General features: G+C 36.8%; 1 protein-coding gene across 4 annotated transcripts in view; it reads right to left on the bottom strand.

Moving 5' to 3' along the window:
• Positions 1-19,658, bottom strand: part of PARG (poly(ADP-ribose) glycohydrolase) — a 74,613-nt gene that overhangs the window by 29,837 nt on the left and 25,118 nt on the right. For all 4 annotated transcript variants that reach the window (XM_052799168.1, XM_052799166.1, XM_052799167.1 and 1 more), the window contains 2 exons: positions 12,795-12,887; positions 10,463-10,620 (listed from right to left, as the gene is read on the bottom strand). In XM_052799168.1, the coding sequence (XP_052655128.1) occupies positions 10,463-10,620; positions 12,795-12,887 (251 nt within the window). The remainder of the gene's footprint in view (positions 1-10,462; positions 10,621-12,794; positions 12,888-19,658) is intronic.

The following is a 19,658-nucleotide window of genomic DNA, read 5'->3' as shown; positions in this document are numbered from 1 at the left end:
TTCCTAAGCACAGCATAAAGTAACCAGTCATCTTTGTGCATGCAACAGTAAAAGCAAGTGATATTTACAACAATCAAAAATGGCCCAGTCCTGCCCCATTAATTTAAGTGAGGATATAACATGGCAAAGTTATGAACATTTTAACCTTGAACCTTACTTCTGAAATGATCCATTAGGCAACGTTATAAGAAGTTTTATTTCTGAAACAAGTATCTCTATTTTGAAGAACAAAGCTAGATAACGGCATCAATAAGATATTAAATAAAATTTTTCTTCAAGCTCTGAGACACAGATCCTACTAAAAAAACAACCCAAAAATGTAAGTGGAAACCACATAATCAATTTTCTGACAAAAGAACCCAAGGCCAAAACCCATTAATTCCAATTAAAGAACTCATCCAATGAAGTACACTGTAAATCAAATGCAAAGCACTGCAAGCCCACTTTCAATCGAAGTAATTGAAATATTACCGGCAACCGCATATGTAAGCTGTTTTGCTTTGTACAAGATGTTACCACTGCCATGCAGCTAACTTCAATTTAGCAGACACAGGAGCTAAGAAACCTTGCAGGGCTGATCACCAAACACAGCTGCAAATTTATCTCTGGTTCTCCAGCTTCCAAGCCAGGGTAGCGGCAATGTTAATCAAAGACCTCTACAGAGATACACTTAAGTACTCAAGAAATCAAGGTCAGAGATTTAAAAACCTAAGAAAGTAGATGTGTGAACAACGTCATAAACACCAAGTAGTCATTGTGGCTAAATTAAGCAAATATTTGGACATTAATTTAATTGCTCTAAAGAGAAATCCTATATATGAGAAATAAAATATTAAAAATAATAAGAACAAATACTGGGAAAATGTAAAAAAATTTTTTTTTAAATTACTCAACAACTGTCGGTAAACATACTGTAAAGTTACAAGGCAAGAGTTTATGCTATTTCAGTAATTGTTACAAAAACATATGCATTTGTTTTGCATTAGTGTTTTCTTAAAATTTCAGGGTGGAAAAAAGCATTTTAGAACTGTAATCAGTATTCTGGTTTTTGCAGTCTCATTGAGTGCAAACTCAAAATGGTCTTATTTTCAACCAACATTTCCACCTTGGAAAGCTGGAGCCAAAAGCTCTAAAGAACCTGCTCTTCAGTCCTTCGAGTGCTGAGGCAAGCGGCAAATCTGCAAGATACTTTAAAGGCTGCATTTCCAATAATGCAACATCAACATGATTTAATAACATTAAGAGCTACACAAAGTGACCTTGGCATGCATATAGTTTACTGGGGGAAAGTTGAACCAGCTTAAGTAAACAATTCCAAAATACATCGTTTCTGATTAAGGTATAATCAAAATACAGTAGTTTACTTGTAAAATTTAATTTCCAAGGAGCTAAATTGATCCCTTGAGATTACTTGAAGAACTGGCTCCAGTAATTTTTACAAGCAGAAGGAACCATTACAATTATGTGGTTTAACCTCCCAGTTAAGTAATTTCATATCGGTATTTCCATCCGCAGCCTGTATCTCCCATCCCCAGGCTGGGCTTCTTTTAAATGTTTCTTTTCAAAAAGTATAATCGTGTCTTTACACTGAAATCGGAACCTATCATAAGACTCAGAAAGCTGTCCACACTGTAACAATATGCAAAAATTTGCAGTATGGATCATACTTCAAAGAATACTTCCCATTCATAAATCCATAGCATTTCATGTGTGCTGTTTGCAAAAGCATGGATACACAATTTTATACTTACAGTCCCCCAAAATAACTATGTGTGCTTTTTCTTAACTACTACAGGCACTAAAAAGTGCCTTTTACTTTACTACTGTAGTTGAAGACACATTTGTATTATTTCTTGTATTTTAGCGTGATCTCACTAAAAGTAACATAGCATCTAAGCAAGTGCAAGCCATTTTACTAAAACCTAATTTTTCTCCTACAAATAGAAGTGGAAGAAGGATTTACAAGGAAATAGTATAGAGAGATGAATTGCACCCAGTGAAGGGACTAAGCAGTGGGAAGGATGGAAAGTTGAGGCAAAAATGAAAATACGGAATCAACGTTACCTTCAACCTCAAGAACGCAGCTAATTACTGAACAAAGCTTTAGTCTAATGTATAGGATGACAAAACACTTGGAAAAAAGAAAAAACCAAGCACCTTGCATTTTGTGTCTTGTTGCATTTCAAGCCTAAGCTTATCCGAGGTATACATGTAGGGGTGGAAATACTGTGCTTACATCTGTGTCCTGGTTTCGGGTGGGATAGAGTTAATTTTCTTCCTGGTAGCTGGTACAGTGTGTTTTGGATTTAGTGTGTGAATAATGTTGATAACACACTGATGTTTTAGTTGTTGCTAAGTAGCACTTATCCCAAGTCAAGGATTGTTCAAGTTTCCCATGCTCTGCCAGGGAGGAGGTGTACAAAAAGCTGGGAGGGAGTGTGGCCAGGACAGCTGACCCTAACTAGCCAAAGGGATATTCCATACCATAGAATGTCATGCTCAGTATATAAACTGGTTGGAGTTGGCTGGGAGGGGTGGATCGCTGCTCAGGCATTAGTCAGCAGGTGGTGAGCAATTGCATTGTGCATCACTTGTCTTTTCTTGGGTTTTATTTCTCTCTCTTTTTGTTATATTCATTAGTATGGTTATTATTATCATTATCATTATTGTTATTATTATTGTTTTATTTTAGTTATTAAACTGTTCTTATCTCAACCCACGATTTTTATTTTTTTTCCGATTCTCCTCCCCATCCCACTGGGAGTGGGGGGGAGTAAGCGAGCGGCTGTGTGGTGCTTACCTGCTGGCTGGGGTTAAACCACAACAGTATGTTACTGTCAAACTTGTATTACTCTTCATATGATTGAGGGCTATTTTCATTAAAAGGCTGAGCATTCTCAATTGCTAGCAATCTCAATGGGAACTACTAAAATTTCATACTGATACATGGAACCCTAAAGGAAAAACTAACATAGTGTTGAATGGCACAATAAACTTATCATTTAGTATTACATCGATTGCACTGGGGAGCACACAAGAAGAATCCCTTTCATCTTTCTCCTGCAATTCCCCCCCCCCCCCCCCCCCAGAAAAAAGAAAGTGCAGTTCCACGAACAGGAGAGAAAAATAAAACCCTCCCTTTTTCAAAACCAGTATCATACTTGTAATGAAGTATTTTTTTAAGCTTTGATTTGCAATGCTAAGCACAGTTGATGAAAACACTTTGTTTCAGTAAGGGTCCTGTCACAATATTATTTGACATTTTATTCAATTGTGCTCAAGGTAACCTTAGTTACACACACATTAAGGACTACCTATAGATATTAGTGTATCTAATGTCTAGGAAATCTGTATGCATTAATGTGCACAGAGGGAGAACCCCATCATGTAAGAGCTGGAATGTGTATGTAATTATGTGTGCTTATCACATGATTGCACAGGATAGAAAACAATCTCTTTCACTCTCTAAATATATGAAAGCAATTCAGCCTACCATATAGGAATAACTGGAATTACATTAATTACCTGTATCCTTTGCCTGAAGTTCTTTTCTGAGAAAGCTGTTTACAATTGATTATGTATTGGGGGGGTCCCCCCCATACAGAAATATCTATCTGCCTTTTAAACCAGAGTGGTACATCACTAAAGCTTTGCTTCAGTGAAAAAGATGGAGATAGTTCCAATCAGTTACCAGTCAAGGACTTTACATGAAGAATGGAGCTGCAACAAGTGTTTCACTGCTACCATTTACACTCCCCTTATCAAGAGAAATGAATTACGCAATGTTTCATTCCTGCTTACATACCTGTATTTTGTGAATAGCAATACCCCAGACCCACTCTGCTCTCCAAAGCACACCAGGGGGTGCGCAAGACAATCCACTAGGATGCAGGAAAAAAGTATTTTTGTACCATTCATAAAATAAAAAATATGTTTAAAATAGTGTTTATTTCATCTTTATCTTGTACTTTTTAAAAAATTTTTTCTGCACGTTTTAGAATGCAATATACTAATACAGTAGCACATGTATGTAATTTATAAGTAAATAAATACGCATATATTGCGGGTGCATGCTCAAAAATTTTTTACTGGTCGGTATGTGCGATCAAAAAAGTTTGGAGCCCACTGCCCTAGACAGCTTTAAATACTTAAACATCAATTACATAAGATAAGATGAAAAAACCTTAGCAAATTTAAAATGGGAAATTCTTGTATCCAATATAAAATATAAACCCTTACTAGAAAGTCCTGCAGCCATTGAAAATATTATAAGTGAGAACTAAATACTATTCAGAATATTAAAGTTTCAGTTCATGAAATTTGGACTTTATATAAATCAAAAGCAGAATAATACAGATGAGGAACCCCTCCCAGAGAGATGAAAGGCAGACAAATTAACCAGCTTTCTGACAGTACAAAAGGGAACATTATCGCTGTCCAGATCTTGCACTTCCCAATAGGAAGACACATCACAACCTTATGCAAGTCAGGTACAGCAACCTCACTTCTGCTTTTCTGGTGTCTAGTGTATGCTTCTTCCACTTCATCACATGAATTTCATCCGTCTGTATTAAAACTGCCTTCCTTTTCTCTGTTTATACAGGATGTAATTTAGAGTTTTTGAATTCCCTTGGTGTCACGTAGGAGAAAAACAATACATTCAATAATTCAACCTCACAGGCAATTTCTTATTTAGTCATGTGTCATTGGTACGAGCTGTCGTCATCTCAAAGTTAAAGATCATCGTACTATTCAATACTCTTACGTTTAATTAGAACTTCATCTCTAGATAAATAGTGACTTTTAAGATTTGTATAAACAAAAAATTGAGCAATGTAATTTTGTTGGTAATCTAGATGCAAAAACTATCTTTCCATCTTAGACACACACATATACCCACATCTCTATTCTCTGTGCTTTTTATTTTGTACTTTTGTTTATTGTGGTAAGTAGCTTGGAGCATTATAAACATGCTTTAAGAAACAGTTTTGGTGATTTAGGAGTCTTAAAGTACATCGGATTGATACTTGACTTGGATGAAATGATAAGATGCTAACTCCAAGTACTCAACTCCAAGGAATAGCAGGGTAAAATGTTTTACCCTGAGGATCTAAAACAAAAGACATCCCACAGCATGGTACAACTAAGTTCTGGACTAAATGACTATATTTACTAAGCTAACAAAAAATATTCAGATTGGATACTGTTTTAATCAGTACAGCAAAGTAATTATGCCAGGTGTGTTAAGAATAGCATCCTTTTAAAGTTGTCTATTTAAAGATTATTTCATCATTTACCACACACAAATGCTAATTTTAAATTTTTCAGAAAATTATACTCTACTTAAAGTATTCCATCCAAGGCTAATTAGAACTTGTACTTAAGGTAGGCATAACAGAATCAATTTTGTCAGATCAGCGTCTGTAAACTCAGAAAACCTAGAACCACTTTTCAGAGGAACAACGCAGCTCGCAGTCCAAACCAAGTTCTCTCAAAGTTGCTAGATAATTTATTCCCCAGAGAATACTCATTAGTGTTGCAAAATTGATGTTGTTTATGTAGAGACAATTGCATTACTGGTAAATTAGGTTTCAATTCTCCTGCATAAATGTACTATACAGTTTGCCCATTTCCTTTCATATATTATACATGCCATGAAAGACATATATATCTTAACTAGGGGGTATTTTCCCCTCATTTCCAATCACTTGAAATTACTTTAAAGGTTTGTTTGATAAAGAAATTCAGTCCTAGTAGAATACTGGCAGTTTCAGACCAGAGCATCCACTAATATACATGCCAGAATATCCACCAGGCTTATGCCATTAGACATACTACCTTCAATTATGAATTCAGCCTCAACTGCTTTGATGGGAGCTATTACAGATGCATAGTCTCTCCAGTTTAACTACAGTATTTTTTTGAAAAGGAAAACAGGAGTTACTGTAACTTGACACAACAGCTAAGAACAGATCTGTAGCAGTCAAAGACACAGGAAAAGCAAAGTAGGTCCTTGACAAACCTGTCTCCTTTTCAGTCATCCAGAACACTGACTCAAGATTGCAGAAGTTTTTTTCCTCATACTTTGCTTTTACATATAATCAAACTAGGTAGTTTCCTAAATTACCAAATTCTACAGTGTTAAGACACAGGTCTGATAACATGGTCAACAGGGGGGGAAGAAAAACCTCCACAGCACCAAGTCTTGTGAGACAGTGGACAGTAGCTGTTTCAGCATCTTACAAAAAATAAATGCAAGAAAGCATAGTTCAATCTTATCTTTAATATATTTCAAGAGGAATACGTTTTCTATAAAAGTTCCATGTTAAACCACAAGCTATTCACAAAGAAGATTAGTTATAAGCATTGTCATAAGAAACTACTTTAAACTGTGCAACCAACGATCTCAGAAGAGTCAATGCAATTCATGCTCTACCTTCAACCAGCATGCAACTTCCATGGAAAATTTATCAGTAAGAGGAATAAAATGGCAAATTTAATTATTTCTTTCTTTTGTGATGGGATATTTTTGCATAAAACTGCCCAATCTATTTCCATCTTACATACTATAAAAGCGTTTTTAAAAAGAAAAATTGAGCTCTTTAAATTTAACTTGATATTTCGAACAGAAGCAGTATTTTATGCTATTTAGTATGATCTAATGTTTGGCCACTGAACAGCTGTCATTCTATCTACTAGAATTCATAAATATTAAAGCTTTCAAAGTTAAACTACAAATTCCATTTTATTACCTACATTTGAAATGGACTATGTTATTAATGACCTAAGAATCATAATAGGCCCATCCTTGCCAAGCACGAAAGGGAAGAATTCAATTAAATTGAGTATTTCATTATACACAGGTGACTTTCAGTCTGTAGCATGAGGAACAATCAAAATAGTCAGTGTCACAAAATACTATTAAACTAAGTGCTTCAGTGTCAAAAGAGGAATGCTCACTTTTTTTTTCCTTCTCTCATTTGGCAAGACCAACAGGCAGAAAAGGGGAGGTAAAGCATAGATGACTTATGTTAGTATTACCACATACAATGGCCTTCCTTCCAATCAGTTGCAGCACATGCACCAGTATTCAAATAACTTGCCATCATCACTGTACTAACAATGCCAAGCACTGGTTCACCAGAAAATGCTTAACAGAGAGGAGAGGGGGGAGAAAAAAAAAAACAAAACCAAACAAAAAAAAGAAGATAGGGAAAAAAGAAGGCGGGGGGGAGGGGGGAAGTAAATTCTTAATATCTTGCACTGACTGTCTGTTGTTTTGTCAAACAGATTTGTACCTTGGGGGAAGCAGGGGTGGAAGTCACATATGCTAGTTAATACCACATAAAAACCTAAAGCAGGGAGAATACTGGGAGGGAAGAGGGAACATGACAACATTTAAATGTAGAAACTGTAATTATTTTATAGTGTATAAAAAGATATTAATGCTTAAGTCTGCATAAAGTGAATTGATAAATGACTGCTGTGTAAAATTAAAAACACAAGAAAGAAACAGCTTACACAGTTGTGTTTCTAACTTAAGGCACAAATTTTATTTTTTCAGTCTCAAAGATTTGAGGGGAGGGGTGGAAGCCTTTTGTATGAATGTAGAAAGGGCATGTGTAGTGGAACTGAGGAGCACCACATTTGCTAAAGAAAAAAATCCCTCAAATGCCAGCATCCGCTCAGTAATTTTGCTTCGTTAGGGAACCATGGCAGATTATTATTTTGTACCCAAAGAACAAAGTCATTCATTCAGTCATGTAGCAGAGGAATTATGTTGAGGAAAGAACTAAGTCTGGAAAAAACTGCAGACCATAATACTGTGGGGAGAAAGAGCTGCTGTGTGGAACAATCTGTTATGCCCATCCCTAAGCAGACAGCAAAGCAGCAGCCTCCAAAGCCTTTACATCAAAAACATTGTTATAAAGAGGAAAAAAAAAGTCACAAACATTTTAACTTCAGTCATTGCCTACTGCCTTTTGAGTATATCCAGCTTCACAAAAGGCTTTTTTGTAAAAGCTGAAAATACACACTGCAATGGACCAAACCTTGCCGTCTTTACAAGGCTGAAACAATAGCCGAAAACTTGACATTTTATTCTCTGTCCTTGCTACTACAGAACTAACTTTTCAGGGCAATAAAATACAGGGTTGACCGGAGGAAAAGAAATAGGATACTATCCATCCTCCTTCTCCTCCTCATTTTAGATTTCAACTGAGTCAGGTTATACACAGTAGCACAATACAAAACTGTAAATTCTTGTAGTACTCTCTCCACCACTCACTCTCTTCAATCTCCTTTTGTTTTTATTCTGCCAGTCCCCCTCTCACTGAGACATTCCCTCTTATTTTATCCACTGCTTGTCACACCTCATATTCTACTTCACTAATCTGCTCATTATCAAATGCAAAATACACAGGGAGGGGAAATTGTGGTCCGACAAATGGTTAAGTAGAAAAAGGACTGAAAAAGGAAACTGTAACTATATAAAAATCACACAAATTGGCAAACACTGAGGAAGAGCCACTTTTAATCCTCAAGAACCAGAGGACATCAGCTTCCTTTCTTTTCTCCAGTTTGGCGACAATATTCTTGCACTTAAATGAATAAAAATGGCTTTCTACCCTATGTGACTAAAAGCTGAGCATTACCTCATCCATAATGCAAAAGGAAGGCCTGAAGATTGTCTGCTGTATTACCCCTTTTAAATAACATTGTTGGAACTTACTCTGAGTGATAGGACTAGGAAGCCATATCAGAAAACAAAGGACGACGACTGGAATAGCATAGAAAATCCTGAATGGTTAATACTTATACTACTGGTCATTCTTTAAGTCTATGGCAGGAAACTATTTACCTAATAATTTGCCAAGGCTTTTTTATTTAGAAGTAGTTCAAAATATTATGCCCCGAGTTAACCACTAGTATTATACTGTACTACAGTGACTTTACATTGCTGTGCAATGTTCATAGAAGAGAATATGAATTTACTGCACTGATTTAACAGCATTTTATTCTATAGTTGGTAAGAATTTAACTGCTTGATTTATAACATGCTTAAGTTACAATAAAAACTGGTACCTTAAAGTCCTTTAAAAAAACCATAAAATTCAGCTATAAGTGTGTAGCTGGTGCAGTCAAACAGAACTCTTTCCAGAAGAGGACTCTTACTGTCCTCTTTCACTGCTCTGAACACAGATCTTTTTTAATGCATGGATGGTACTTTCCATTTATTTGTTCTTATGAACTAATGGTGGAAAAAATATGCTGAATTGTATGGTACATTAATGCCCACCCACAATTCTCTTCTGTAACCCACTGCACTGTTGGAATAAACACCAAGACAGTGACCCTGGTCTCTCTTCTGAAATACACAGTATAGAGAAACGTGTGCTAGCCCTTGAAGACAGCAAGCACCAAAACCATTATTAGTACATCAGCATGCCTGACAATTTATTCTGGGAAGTTCTAGTCTAATATAGCTCATGACATGCATACCCAAGCGTGCTGGATCACAGGTAACAGTATTTTTATATTTCATCTCAGTTTTCAGAGCATATACACTACATATGTTAACTGTGAGAAATAAGAAAAACCTCTAGATCAATAATCTGTCCAAGCTGCAGCCTAATAAACTTAAGGTTGATCCACACAGACTTGTATGGAAGTGTCCAGAAGATAACAAACTCATTTCTAATCTACAAGTCCATGTGAACCATAATATTTTGCAGCAGGAAATATCTCCATCTTCTTCCCCCATTTAAAATTGAAATAAGCATATTTAAAAAATAAAAGATGTGAAGAAAAATTTCTAATCAAATCTGTCTGTAAGTAACTGTTGAGCAAAAAAGAATAAGCATTTGTTTAGAAATCAGAGTATCTTTGAATTCTTATTGTGGTCTTGAAACCTTTTTAGGCTAACTTGTAGCAAAAAGGACAGCTTTATTTTAACATGCAGCTCTACAATTGCCTTAAAATGATAAAGAGACTGTATGGATACTGAAGAATCAAGTCCTATTGATCTGACTTAATGTGCAGATCACCACTGCTGACACAAAGGAGACAACAGTAACATGGCTAGGGAAACGCTGACCTTTAATTTAAATACATATAGAACACTTGGAAGCACAACTAAAATATACCATTTGCAGACAAATGGCTTATGAGGAGGTAGGGAACTGTATCAGCTTAATTATGCCACAACAAGAGTGTGCCTGTGCGTGTGCATGCATGAAGAAAAGAATAATTTGGAATATTAAGCGTATCTTCCTGTGCACAGGATCCTTTCTTACATAGTTGCATAGTTTTCTTGTCCCTTAGAGGTAAACAGAAAAGACAGAAAGCAAACTACTGAAATTAGTGACAGGAACATGAAAGAAACAGGAGTTTCTCCTGTAAACGACAACAATAATATTTTCATTGAAGGGTTATCAGCTTCATTTACTCCTGAGTGCCATACCTGTTGAAGTTAATGTCTGGATAACTAGAATATTCAGACTTCATCTTCGCATTACGACGTGGAAAAGTACAGAAGAAAGCATTGGCTAGAAAACTAGCAATCTGTTCCTGTGACATTGTGATGGAGTGATTCATCTTTTGTTTCAGTAGAGGTATTGGCTACCAACAAAGAAGTGAGGGGGAGGGAGGGGCAAGACAGAAGGGAGGGGAGGAGAGAGAAAAATAATTAGCTTACCCATTTTAGAAGAAAAAACAGGAGCACAAATTACATTTGTTGAATTAGAGCAAGAGTAATTTAGGCCATTGGTGAACGCTTTAATCAGCAGCACCATTAAAGTCAAGAACCGTTTATTCAAGACAATTAGGAAAAAGCTTGCTTGACAAACTGCAGATTTCTAATCAATAATAAAAAGACAGACCAAGAAAACACTGCTTATCAAACAAAACCATGGGTAATGGGGGGGGGGGGGGGGGGAGTAGATGGGATGCTGTAAATCCTGGGCAATCTTAAAAACTGAAGTAAAAGCCCGCTTCTAACAGCTGTATAGTTAAGAACCCTTAAGGAATGCTTTCAGCTACAATAACCATGCTTTACACTTTACAAAGAAATGTGGAAGGCATGCCACACATCATCAGTCTATGATTTGCTCTGAATTTTTTTCCATCCTACTTGAAAAAAATAACACTGATAATATTTGCAGGAAGTGCATGATTATCCATTCTTTTATAATCACAATGAACAAGAAGCTCAGCTTCACTTTGGTCTTCAGTTTGGAGTTTTATTTGACTTTAGTCAGGGTTTCTTTAATATAAAAAGAAACTAAGGGGCAGGGGGAACAAAAAAAAACCCCAAACACCTGAAGTGTTATACATCTTCCATTTTATCAGACTTTAGCTTCCTGATTTGGAATTTTTGCTCACCACATTCACGGCATTGTATTTTTTTTTTTTTTAATTATGTGATAATACTAGAGGCGGGGCTGGGCGGGGGAATCATTCTGACTGCTAAGGAGTCCAGTAACAATTACGATAAACCCACTTGACAGGAGAAAGAACACCGTTTTCATCTCTTCTTCCAATATTTTCAGCCATCATCATTAGCATAGCTCCAGGACAGCTGAGCAGCTACATATTAATCTTTCTAGTTGTGAATACAGAAATTGCTACTAATTCAGACTGTTGAATACACAGCCCTGTTTACTCCACAAAACAAGTTTTCCTTGATTCTTATAACTACTACATTCACATTCACTGAATCTCATTCTGTCTTCTGGCTATTTAATTAACAAGCTACATTATAATGTCTGAAGTCACACAGCTAGAGGGGGGGAAAAAGCCTGACAAGCTCTCTCTAATAAGTTCTACAAGCCTATAAAAATAGGATATTTTGGACAGTATGTTATATTGGAATAAATTTAGCTTTATGTCTAACCAAAAAAATTAGTCTGACAAAGTTCTTCACAATTTACATTGCCTAACAGTACATCATCTTTATAAAAGGCATTACTACATGAACTTGCAAGTCTTGTGCTTGACTTTGTGTTCAGAAACTTCACAGCATTCTCAAAAACTTCCCCCACCAAGTGACTAGTAAAAACATTTTTAAGAAATAGTCATACTGTTTGAAATTATCTCTACTGTAGAACTCCTGCAGCATAACAAAGTAGGGAGAGATTTTCCCTGGTCCTGTCCAATAAAATCAGTTTAGAAAATTGTAATAAAGGAGGTTACAAATTAGTTATAACGCTGCTAATGTGTTACCTATCATACACCCTCGCTTGATCAGTCCTATTCACTTTTATCAGCTTTACTACCTACAAAACTGATTCCCATAACAATAACAAAGAGTTAGTTAATGTTTGTATGTCTGCAAGTATTGTGATGCTTTAACTAGAATAAAACATGTTTCCAAGTAAACAAAGGCTTTATGAAAATACTACTTGTAGGATTAAAAAAATTCTAAAATAAAAAAATCACGTTTTAAGATTATTCAAGTAGTTCAGTTTGTAAGTGTGATTTTCAAGCCTGAAACGTTTCATGGTATTTTCATTTTAAAAAAGCAAGAAGCAACTCCAGTATATAGAAAGGAAAGCATTACTGAAGTTCAGACTAAAAGTATGACAGCAAGATATATATATATTTTTTTTTTTTACATTCCACTATATCATTATAGAAGTGCATTGTCCGTTCTGCTCCCCAGGCCTCAGCTACATTCAACACAAAAACTATAGCTTTTATTATAACACAATCCTGATGTTTTGACCTTAGCCATTAGTTACAGTTTGCAGAAAAGTGGTCTGCCACAGAGCACTTAGCTAGCTCTATTTACTTACCTGGGTGCAGATACTAGGGAGACAGAGTGCCAGCTTGACCATATCAGGAAGAATGGACTGGAACAAATGTTGAGCCTCTGCATCTTCAAGAACCTGTTAAAAAGAAAGAAAGGGGAAAAAAAAAAAAGCTTTTTACCTCAGAAAAAATGATTGTACAAAAAGTTTGTGAAAACAGGACCCATCCGAAAGAAACAAGAGAAAAAAATAGGTCCTTTTAGCTTCATGCAAATCTGTAGCATTTTTCATGGTAGTACCTCACTGCATTTTACCTTGCAATAATCCACTAACTGAAATACAGAAACAACTCTCAAAAGTTGCAGTTAAGAAAACATGTCACCAAACGCCCTATAAACGAACCTTGAATAAGTTATCCTTTGACTCTTTCCAAAGCAATGAACCAAATTCTCAACTGATAGAAATCACCACCTAACCACAAAAGTACTGGAACAATTTACTTAACTTTTATATTCAGGTCATAGTCCAAGACAAGTGCCTGTGACATTCTCCTGTTAAGGACATATGAAACACACTGCTGGGTCAGATCAGTGGTCCTCAGCAGCAGCAGCAACAGGAAATGCTATGTAAGAGGAGCACGCAAGCCTGGGCACTTTCTGCTGTCCATCCCCACCATGTTCCCTAAAGAACTATAGCCGTTGGATTACATCCGTTAAAGGGTGCAGCCTGCCTGGTCCACATGCTGAAGTTGCAAACTTTTCAGTCTCCTCCTGTAAGACAGCTGGTCCTATGACTATTTTAGCTGCCCCTCTCTACCTGCGCTAACATTCTTCCAGAGGAGACACCAGAATTGACAACATTAAAAAACAAATGGGGACACCAATGTTTCACAAGGCTTCTCAAAGCTTTTATACTCAATCACTCACATCAATCCATTCTTGTCCTATTCCCAACTCCCTTCCTAACACTGTCTGGCCCACTGTTGACATGTTGGGCTGCCAAAGTGTATCAAGCCAATGTATTCAGAGAAAGTCCAGGATCTCTCCTTTAAGTTGCAACTGCCAGTTCTGAGCATAACATCATGTACCCAGGGTTTAGACGAACCCATCCACACCCTACACCCCATTCATGTATAATACACCTATTTTTAAAAGGTGCAAAAGGTTCTTTACCACAGGCAATGCTCTTCTAAGAAAAGCTAGGATAGGCACATGAATGGGACATTGTGAAAAGAAAAGCAACATAAAGCAGTGCAGTTACAATATGCAAAGTGGCACAAAAGCATGCCATATCCTCAAAAGTCTCATATTCTGCCATATGAACCAGCTGAAGTAAGATCAAGGAGAGGAAAGGATTCTCCATCTTCCTGTGCAGTGGTGCAGTTTTTCCCTGATCTAGGGATCCAGGCACCAGATGTGACCGGCTGTTAGATTTGCATGCTGCGTTTAAGTCAAAAAGCAGAGAGAACACACAGCTTGCACTACAGCTGGGGAACAGAAGACGAAGGTCCCAGTTCAGCCTTCTGCCTCCCTCTTTCCCCTACATCCAGGGAATCTGTAGTTGAGAAAACTACCTTCTACCAGTTTCTAGATTAAAATCATTAAAGTTCTGAAACTGTGGCTTTAAAGCTATAGAATATTATTTTTCAAGTAAATCTGTTAGAAAATAATTGGATTTACTACCAATTTCACACAAAAACAATAGCAGACAGAATGGATGAAATGGCATCAAGGTATTACCAATTTTAGTCTCTGCAACGCTTAAGACTAATTGTGAAATCACAGGAAGTGATCTTTTTAGTCATACAATCAAAGCTTTGTAATTCACACTTCAATGGAAAGTTTCACACAGCCTTCAGAATGTAAAAAAGATACTGGCAATTTTCTTGAGAAGAGGAAAATATGGTGCCTCTGATTCAAAGCATACTGTTCCCCATAAACGCCAAGCTGAAAATATTGTTTGAAGGCTAGCAACTTCTGTTCTTCCAAGATCATTAAAATAACTATAGAGGTATCTCTGTTCTATTCTCCCCCCCCCCCCCCCCCCCCCCGTTCCAAGTGATATAAAGGGAGAAGAGTACTCAGGAAGTTAAAAAACAAAACACAAACAAATGCTCAAAGGACAAACGACTTATGGCAGGGAAGGGGGGAAAACAAAACAATCCCAACACCTACACAGTTACTTTCCATGCATTATGTATGCTGCTCATGGAGACATACAAACAAGGCTTTAGTTTAAAATTTTAAATTGAAACAAGAGCTTACAAAGAACACCAAGCCTAGAAAACATGAAAATCATTTGATATAATAGAGGAAGAATCCAAGTAATATACAAATTATTACTGAAAGTCAAATTTTTTTTAAGGTTAAGAAATGAACAAGATGCATCTCTCTCTCCTGTTGTTGGCTGCATATGCACCTACATATTTACACAGTATAAGTCAGATACTGAAAATTATGACCTAACCTTTATGATCATCTGCTCTAACAGGAAACCTTCCTCTGTTCTTAGGCACAATGTTTTTAAGTGACAAAGTAACAAAATAAGCATTTAAAGGCTGGAATTTCAGATCGCAATACGTAAAATGAATATGTAAGTTAAATCTACTCAAAAGATGACATTTAACCTCAGATGTCTACCAGGCTGTCAAATTCTGATATTCTCTCCCCTTCGGGTAACACTTCTTCTCTTTTAAAGTTGACATATAAATAGTGGCTGCTATGCTTTGCTGACTGCCACAGACTATACAGTATCACTTATCTGGTGACACATTATGGCACTGGACTTTGTCATAGCTGTCAAGACTTCAACCTTTTCTTTATGCTCCTTTGAAAACAACATAATAATAGTATGAGAGAATTTCTTCCCCAAAACCAAAGCAGGGCCAGCAACTGTACAACTCAGCTTCAATATAAAATGCATAACTACAGAGTTCACTTCTTAAACTGAAATTCTACTTTTCCTTCTCTTTACTTTCCTAATGTTGCACCAGAACATGCTCTCCTCTCTACATTTTTCTTATGCGTGACTTTTACCAGGCCTCCACTAATGAAAACCTCAAAATTTGAAGCTGTTAACGACCAGAAGTGTTCTCATTGGACTTCAGACAGATTATTCTTACGTGTAAATGACAAATAAGATGGGTTTTTTTGTGAAAAGTGTTGGGTGCCATGAAAGCCTTACATTTTCAAAAGTCACTTAAAGAACACCACAACTTTAAAAAGATGATCACTGTGAGTGCTAGGTTCACAGACCTTGCCAAGAAACTCCTAACTCTGCATCATTCTCCAATCAAAACACCAAGTAGCCTAAGCATCCTTGTTTTGAGTACTCCCCTATTTAGGCAAAGGTCTCCTAAATATTGCAGGGAAGCACATCAATAGTTTTCACACTCAAACGTAGCTTGTTTATTCCCAGAAATACCAGAAGTTCACAAAATAGTTGCTGCAGTAAGTAATCCAAGAACTCTGTTGTTCAACTGCAGGTGCTGTTTTTGTTTTTTTAGAAAACAAACAAACAAAAAAACCCCAACCAAACCCCTTTCTCCCTAATAAACTTTCTCCCTAAAAATAACTCCTTGGTCAACTACTCAGTCCTCTGCTTCCCATTTATATCTTGAGACTATAACCCATTATTGAACAGTGGCAGTAAGCCAGAAATACATACCCTTCCTTGCTTTAAGTTTTTTTTAAAAACTAAGTAACTTGAGTCATGGTTACGTCCATGTAACTGTAAATTCCCCTTTCTGCCCATGGGCTTTTCCTGTACAGGTAACATTCCTATGAGGTTTTTATGAAAACGCCTGCAAACCTCTGGCTGCTCGGCCCTCATCCTCTTTTGACAACTAAACCAGCATGCCACCACAGCTGCAGCTTTGTAGACCAACCACTGTCACTGCATATTCTCAGCTATGCTCAGTGCAACAGAGCCTGGTTTTATCTGTGACAGTCTTTTCAGACTTTGAAAGCAGCAAAAAAGAACACTCAATCATGGAACGTAAAAGGATTCCAGGACGTGGAGTACTGACACCACAGCTACATCTGACAGATATCCCATGATGAAAATGCCAACCTGGAAGAACCTAGCAACAGCACACAGAATACCTGGTCACAGAATGGAATGAAGATTTATTTAGAAGGAAAGTCTCTTCAGGAAGCAGTGACTTGTAGTGATGTAAAATCCAGCACATTTAGAGCCACATTACATATGCTACTTATTTGTTGCTACTGAAAGAGGGATGTGTCGTTCTAATTCCCCAAACACAGGCACCCATCATTTTACCAGTTCCCATGTTCATCTGATAATTTCCTGAGATCCTTCAGCTTGCTAATGCTACAAGAAAATAACTTGGGGGGGGGGGGGGGGGGGAGGTATTCTTCCCCTGCATTAGTAAGTCAAACAAGCCTACCAAAAAGTCATGCATTATTAGATGTTGTGCAGGGTGCGTGGTAGGTGAAACAGAACTAGTCACATCCCTTGTCAATGGTCTACAAAGGCAGATACCAGTTGCAACTCTTCTCACTGAAAAAGCAGTAATACTCTAGTCAGTATGAAGCTGTTACAACAAGCACCTCACTTTGAAGTGAATCTCCTAGTACAGGAACATCTATATGGATTCAGTAATGTGCTTTTAACTGTGTACAATCTTTTTCAAGGCTACAACTATGCAAAGATTAAGAGAAATGATTGGATTTCCCTTGTTTAAAAAAAATAACATTTCTTTTATAACTTAAGGAATTCTAAAATATTAAATGGTTGTCAACAATTTTTGGTAAAGGAAAATACATTAAGTATAGCAATTTTGTTTTTAAACAATTGATCAGTTTCCCCTTTCCTTATTATGCATATATGTCCTTTGCAGCTTCCATCAGGATTTGAAATAAAAACAAAAATATATTGTTGACTTTATTCATAGTCCCCCAATCATGCAAAAAATTATTTAGGAATGAAATAAAAGCAGGGGCTATACCCCGTGGGAAAACTATGCAATCAGAGTTGCAAAGCATGACTTGCTTTTTGCCAAGAAATCACTTGGCGATTTCATCAGTATTTGCACTGGAGTGACTGATTAAATGAACATGACTTAGGGCTCCAATTCATAAGATGCAAATGGTTCAGTGAGCCATAGCAGAGGTAAGAGCTCTTGCCCAAACTTGCATTGCAATTTTGTAAAATGAACATTTATACTGCAGCAAAGAGGCCTGACTAAACGCCACCATAAGTAATGGCCTCTTGTCACTATAAACCAGTCCTCCAAAACGTAATGAACGAGCATGCCTGACAGTCCTAATAAGAAGGATCTGAGGTAGCATGGGGTGATAGTGATGGTAGAGAGTTTAAATCTAAATCTGACAGCTCATCAAACCAAACAAACTGCACATACAGAACACAAATTTGGACAGCTCTATCTATCACATGGGAAGGTAGAGTCATCACACCAACAGGCAACCAGCATGCTAAGACAGTAATGGCTTAATGCTTTCCATTTGTTTGGTTTTATTTCCCAATATTAACTTTCGTGGCAGGACAAGGACCAACTGAACCACATTCTTAAGGATGAAGGGGAAAACCAGAGTGCTTCTTTCAGATTTTGTGTCTTTTATTTCCTAATTCTAATGGATTTTGAGTTCTTTTTCCTTCCCAGCTGCCCTAACGCCTCATGCACTTTCTTAGAATTACTTTGTTTCAGTTAAGTGCTCTGTACCATCAGTTACTATACTGAACTGTCTTTCCAGTAACAGCTTTCCTAATTATTTTAATGTAAGATATCATATGGTTAGAGGTGGTAATAGCCTCCTAACTAATTAGACAAACTGCATAACTTCTATGTACTCTATTCACAGTAAGTTCGTTTTCCTAATCTCAGGAATAATTTTTTTCTTTTTTTTTCTTCACTATCTTCAATTTGTCTCAAATAAAAAAATATCTCTGTATATTTTTACAGGGCATTAAGACCCACATGATGAATACTTCCAAGCTGAAAAACTTGGTTGCAAATAGAAGTGTAGCAAATAAGGGTATATATAGCCTACCTAGACATAACATCATTATTAAACCTCCTTCAAGTCTGCAATTCAAAGAAAATAACAGATAGCAAACAAAGAAATACTAGTCACATTCCCACAAAGAGAAAGATTTGCTCAGTGCCACGTGCAAGGAACATGCAGGTGGAACATGCCCTGAAGTTTAAGACAACTTGGAATGGTCTCCTGAAAAAAATTTGATCAACATTTATAATTTTGCAGTTTTGGTGAGGATAACATGGAAGGCAAAAAACTGGAAAAAAAAAAAATATTTGGGGAACAAGGACAACAGGAACTTGTGTTTGAAGGCTTAATTTCTTTTTAAGACTGTTAACAGTCTTGTTCTACCCATAAGCATTTAAAATGCTACTTATTTTCATTCAATGCATAGACTGTACCTCCCTTCCAAAGGCTTCCATTTTACTGTCAAATGAGACTCAAGAGTTCCGTTGTGCTCTTGCACTGTTCTACAAGATATTGGTTCTTGTGCACTTCGGGATAATGTTAGCAATTTCAATTTCCCACTTTTTTTTAAAGTGTATTCCACAGAAGAACCTCCCAGGCATCCTGAAGCATCTCCCTTACCATTCCCCTCAAACTAAGACTTTCCATTGAGATGACACTTATACAAAAACTTGAATGTACTTCAGCAATCACAACATGTGGCTGCTCCTTTATTGCACTAAGCAATATTGTCTTCATTCTTTTCCTTCCAGAGCAGCCTGTACTTATTTACTTGTTCTCCTGTCTCATACAGGAGTCACATGCTTTTTGTATGCTGTTTGTGTAATACTTAAACATGGTGGAGTCTAGATCCATGACTAGAACACCTTGGTGCCAGTAAAACAACCAAGCCACTGCCTATGATGTTTAAGTCTTTTACCCA

This window comes from Harpia harpyja, chromosome 10 (genome assembly GCF_026419915.1).
Source record: "Harpia harpyja isolate bHarHar1 chromosome 10, bHarHar1 primary haplotype, whole genome shotgun sequence".
NCBI lineage: Eukaryota > Metazoa > Chordata > Aves > Accipitriformes > Accipitridae > Harpia > Harpia harpyja.
The sequence above is the reverse complement of the archived record's forward strand: the minus strand, read 5'-3'. Positions and strand labels throughout refer to the sequence as shown.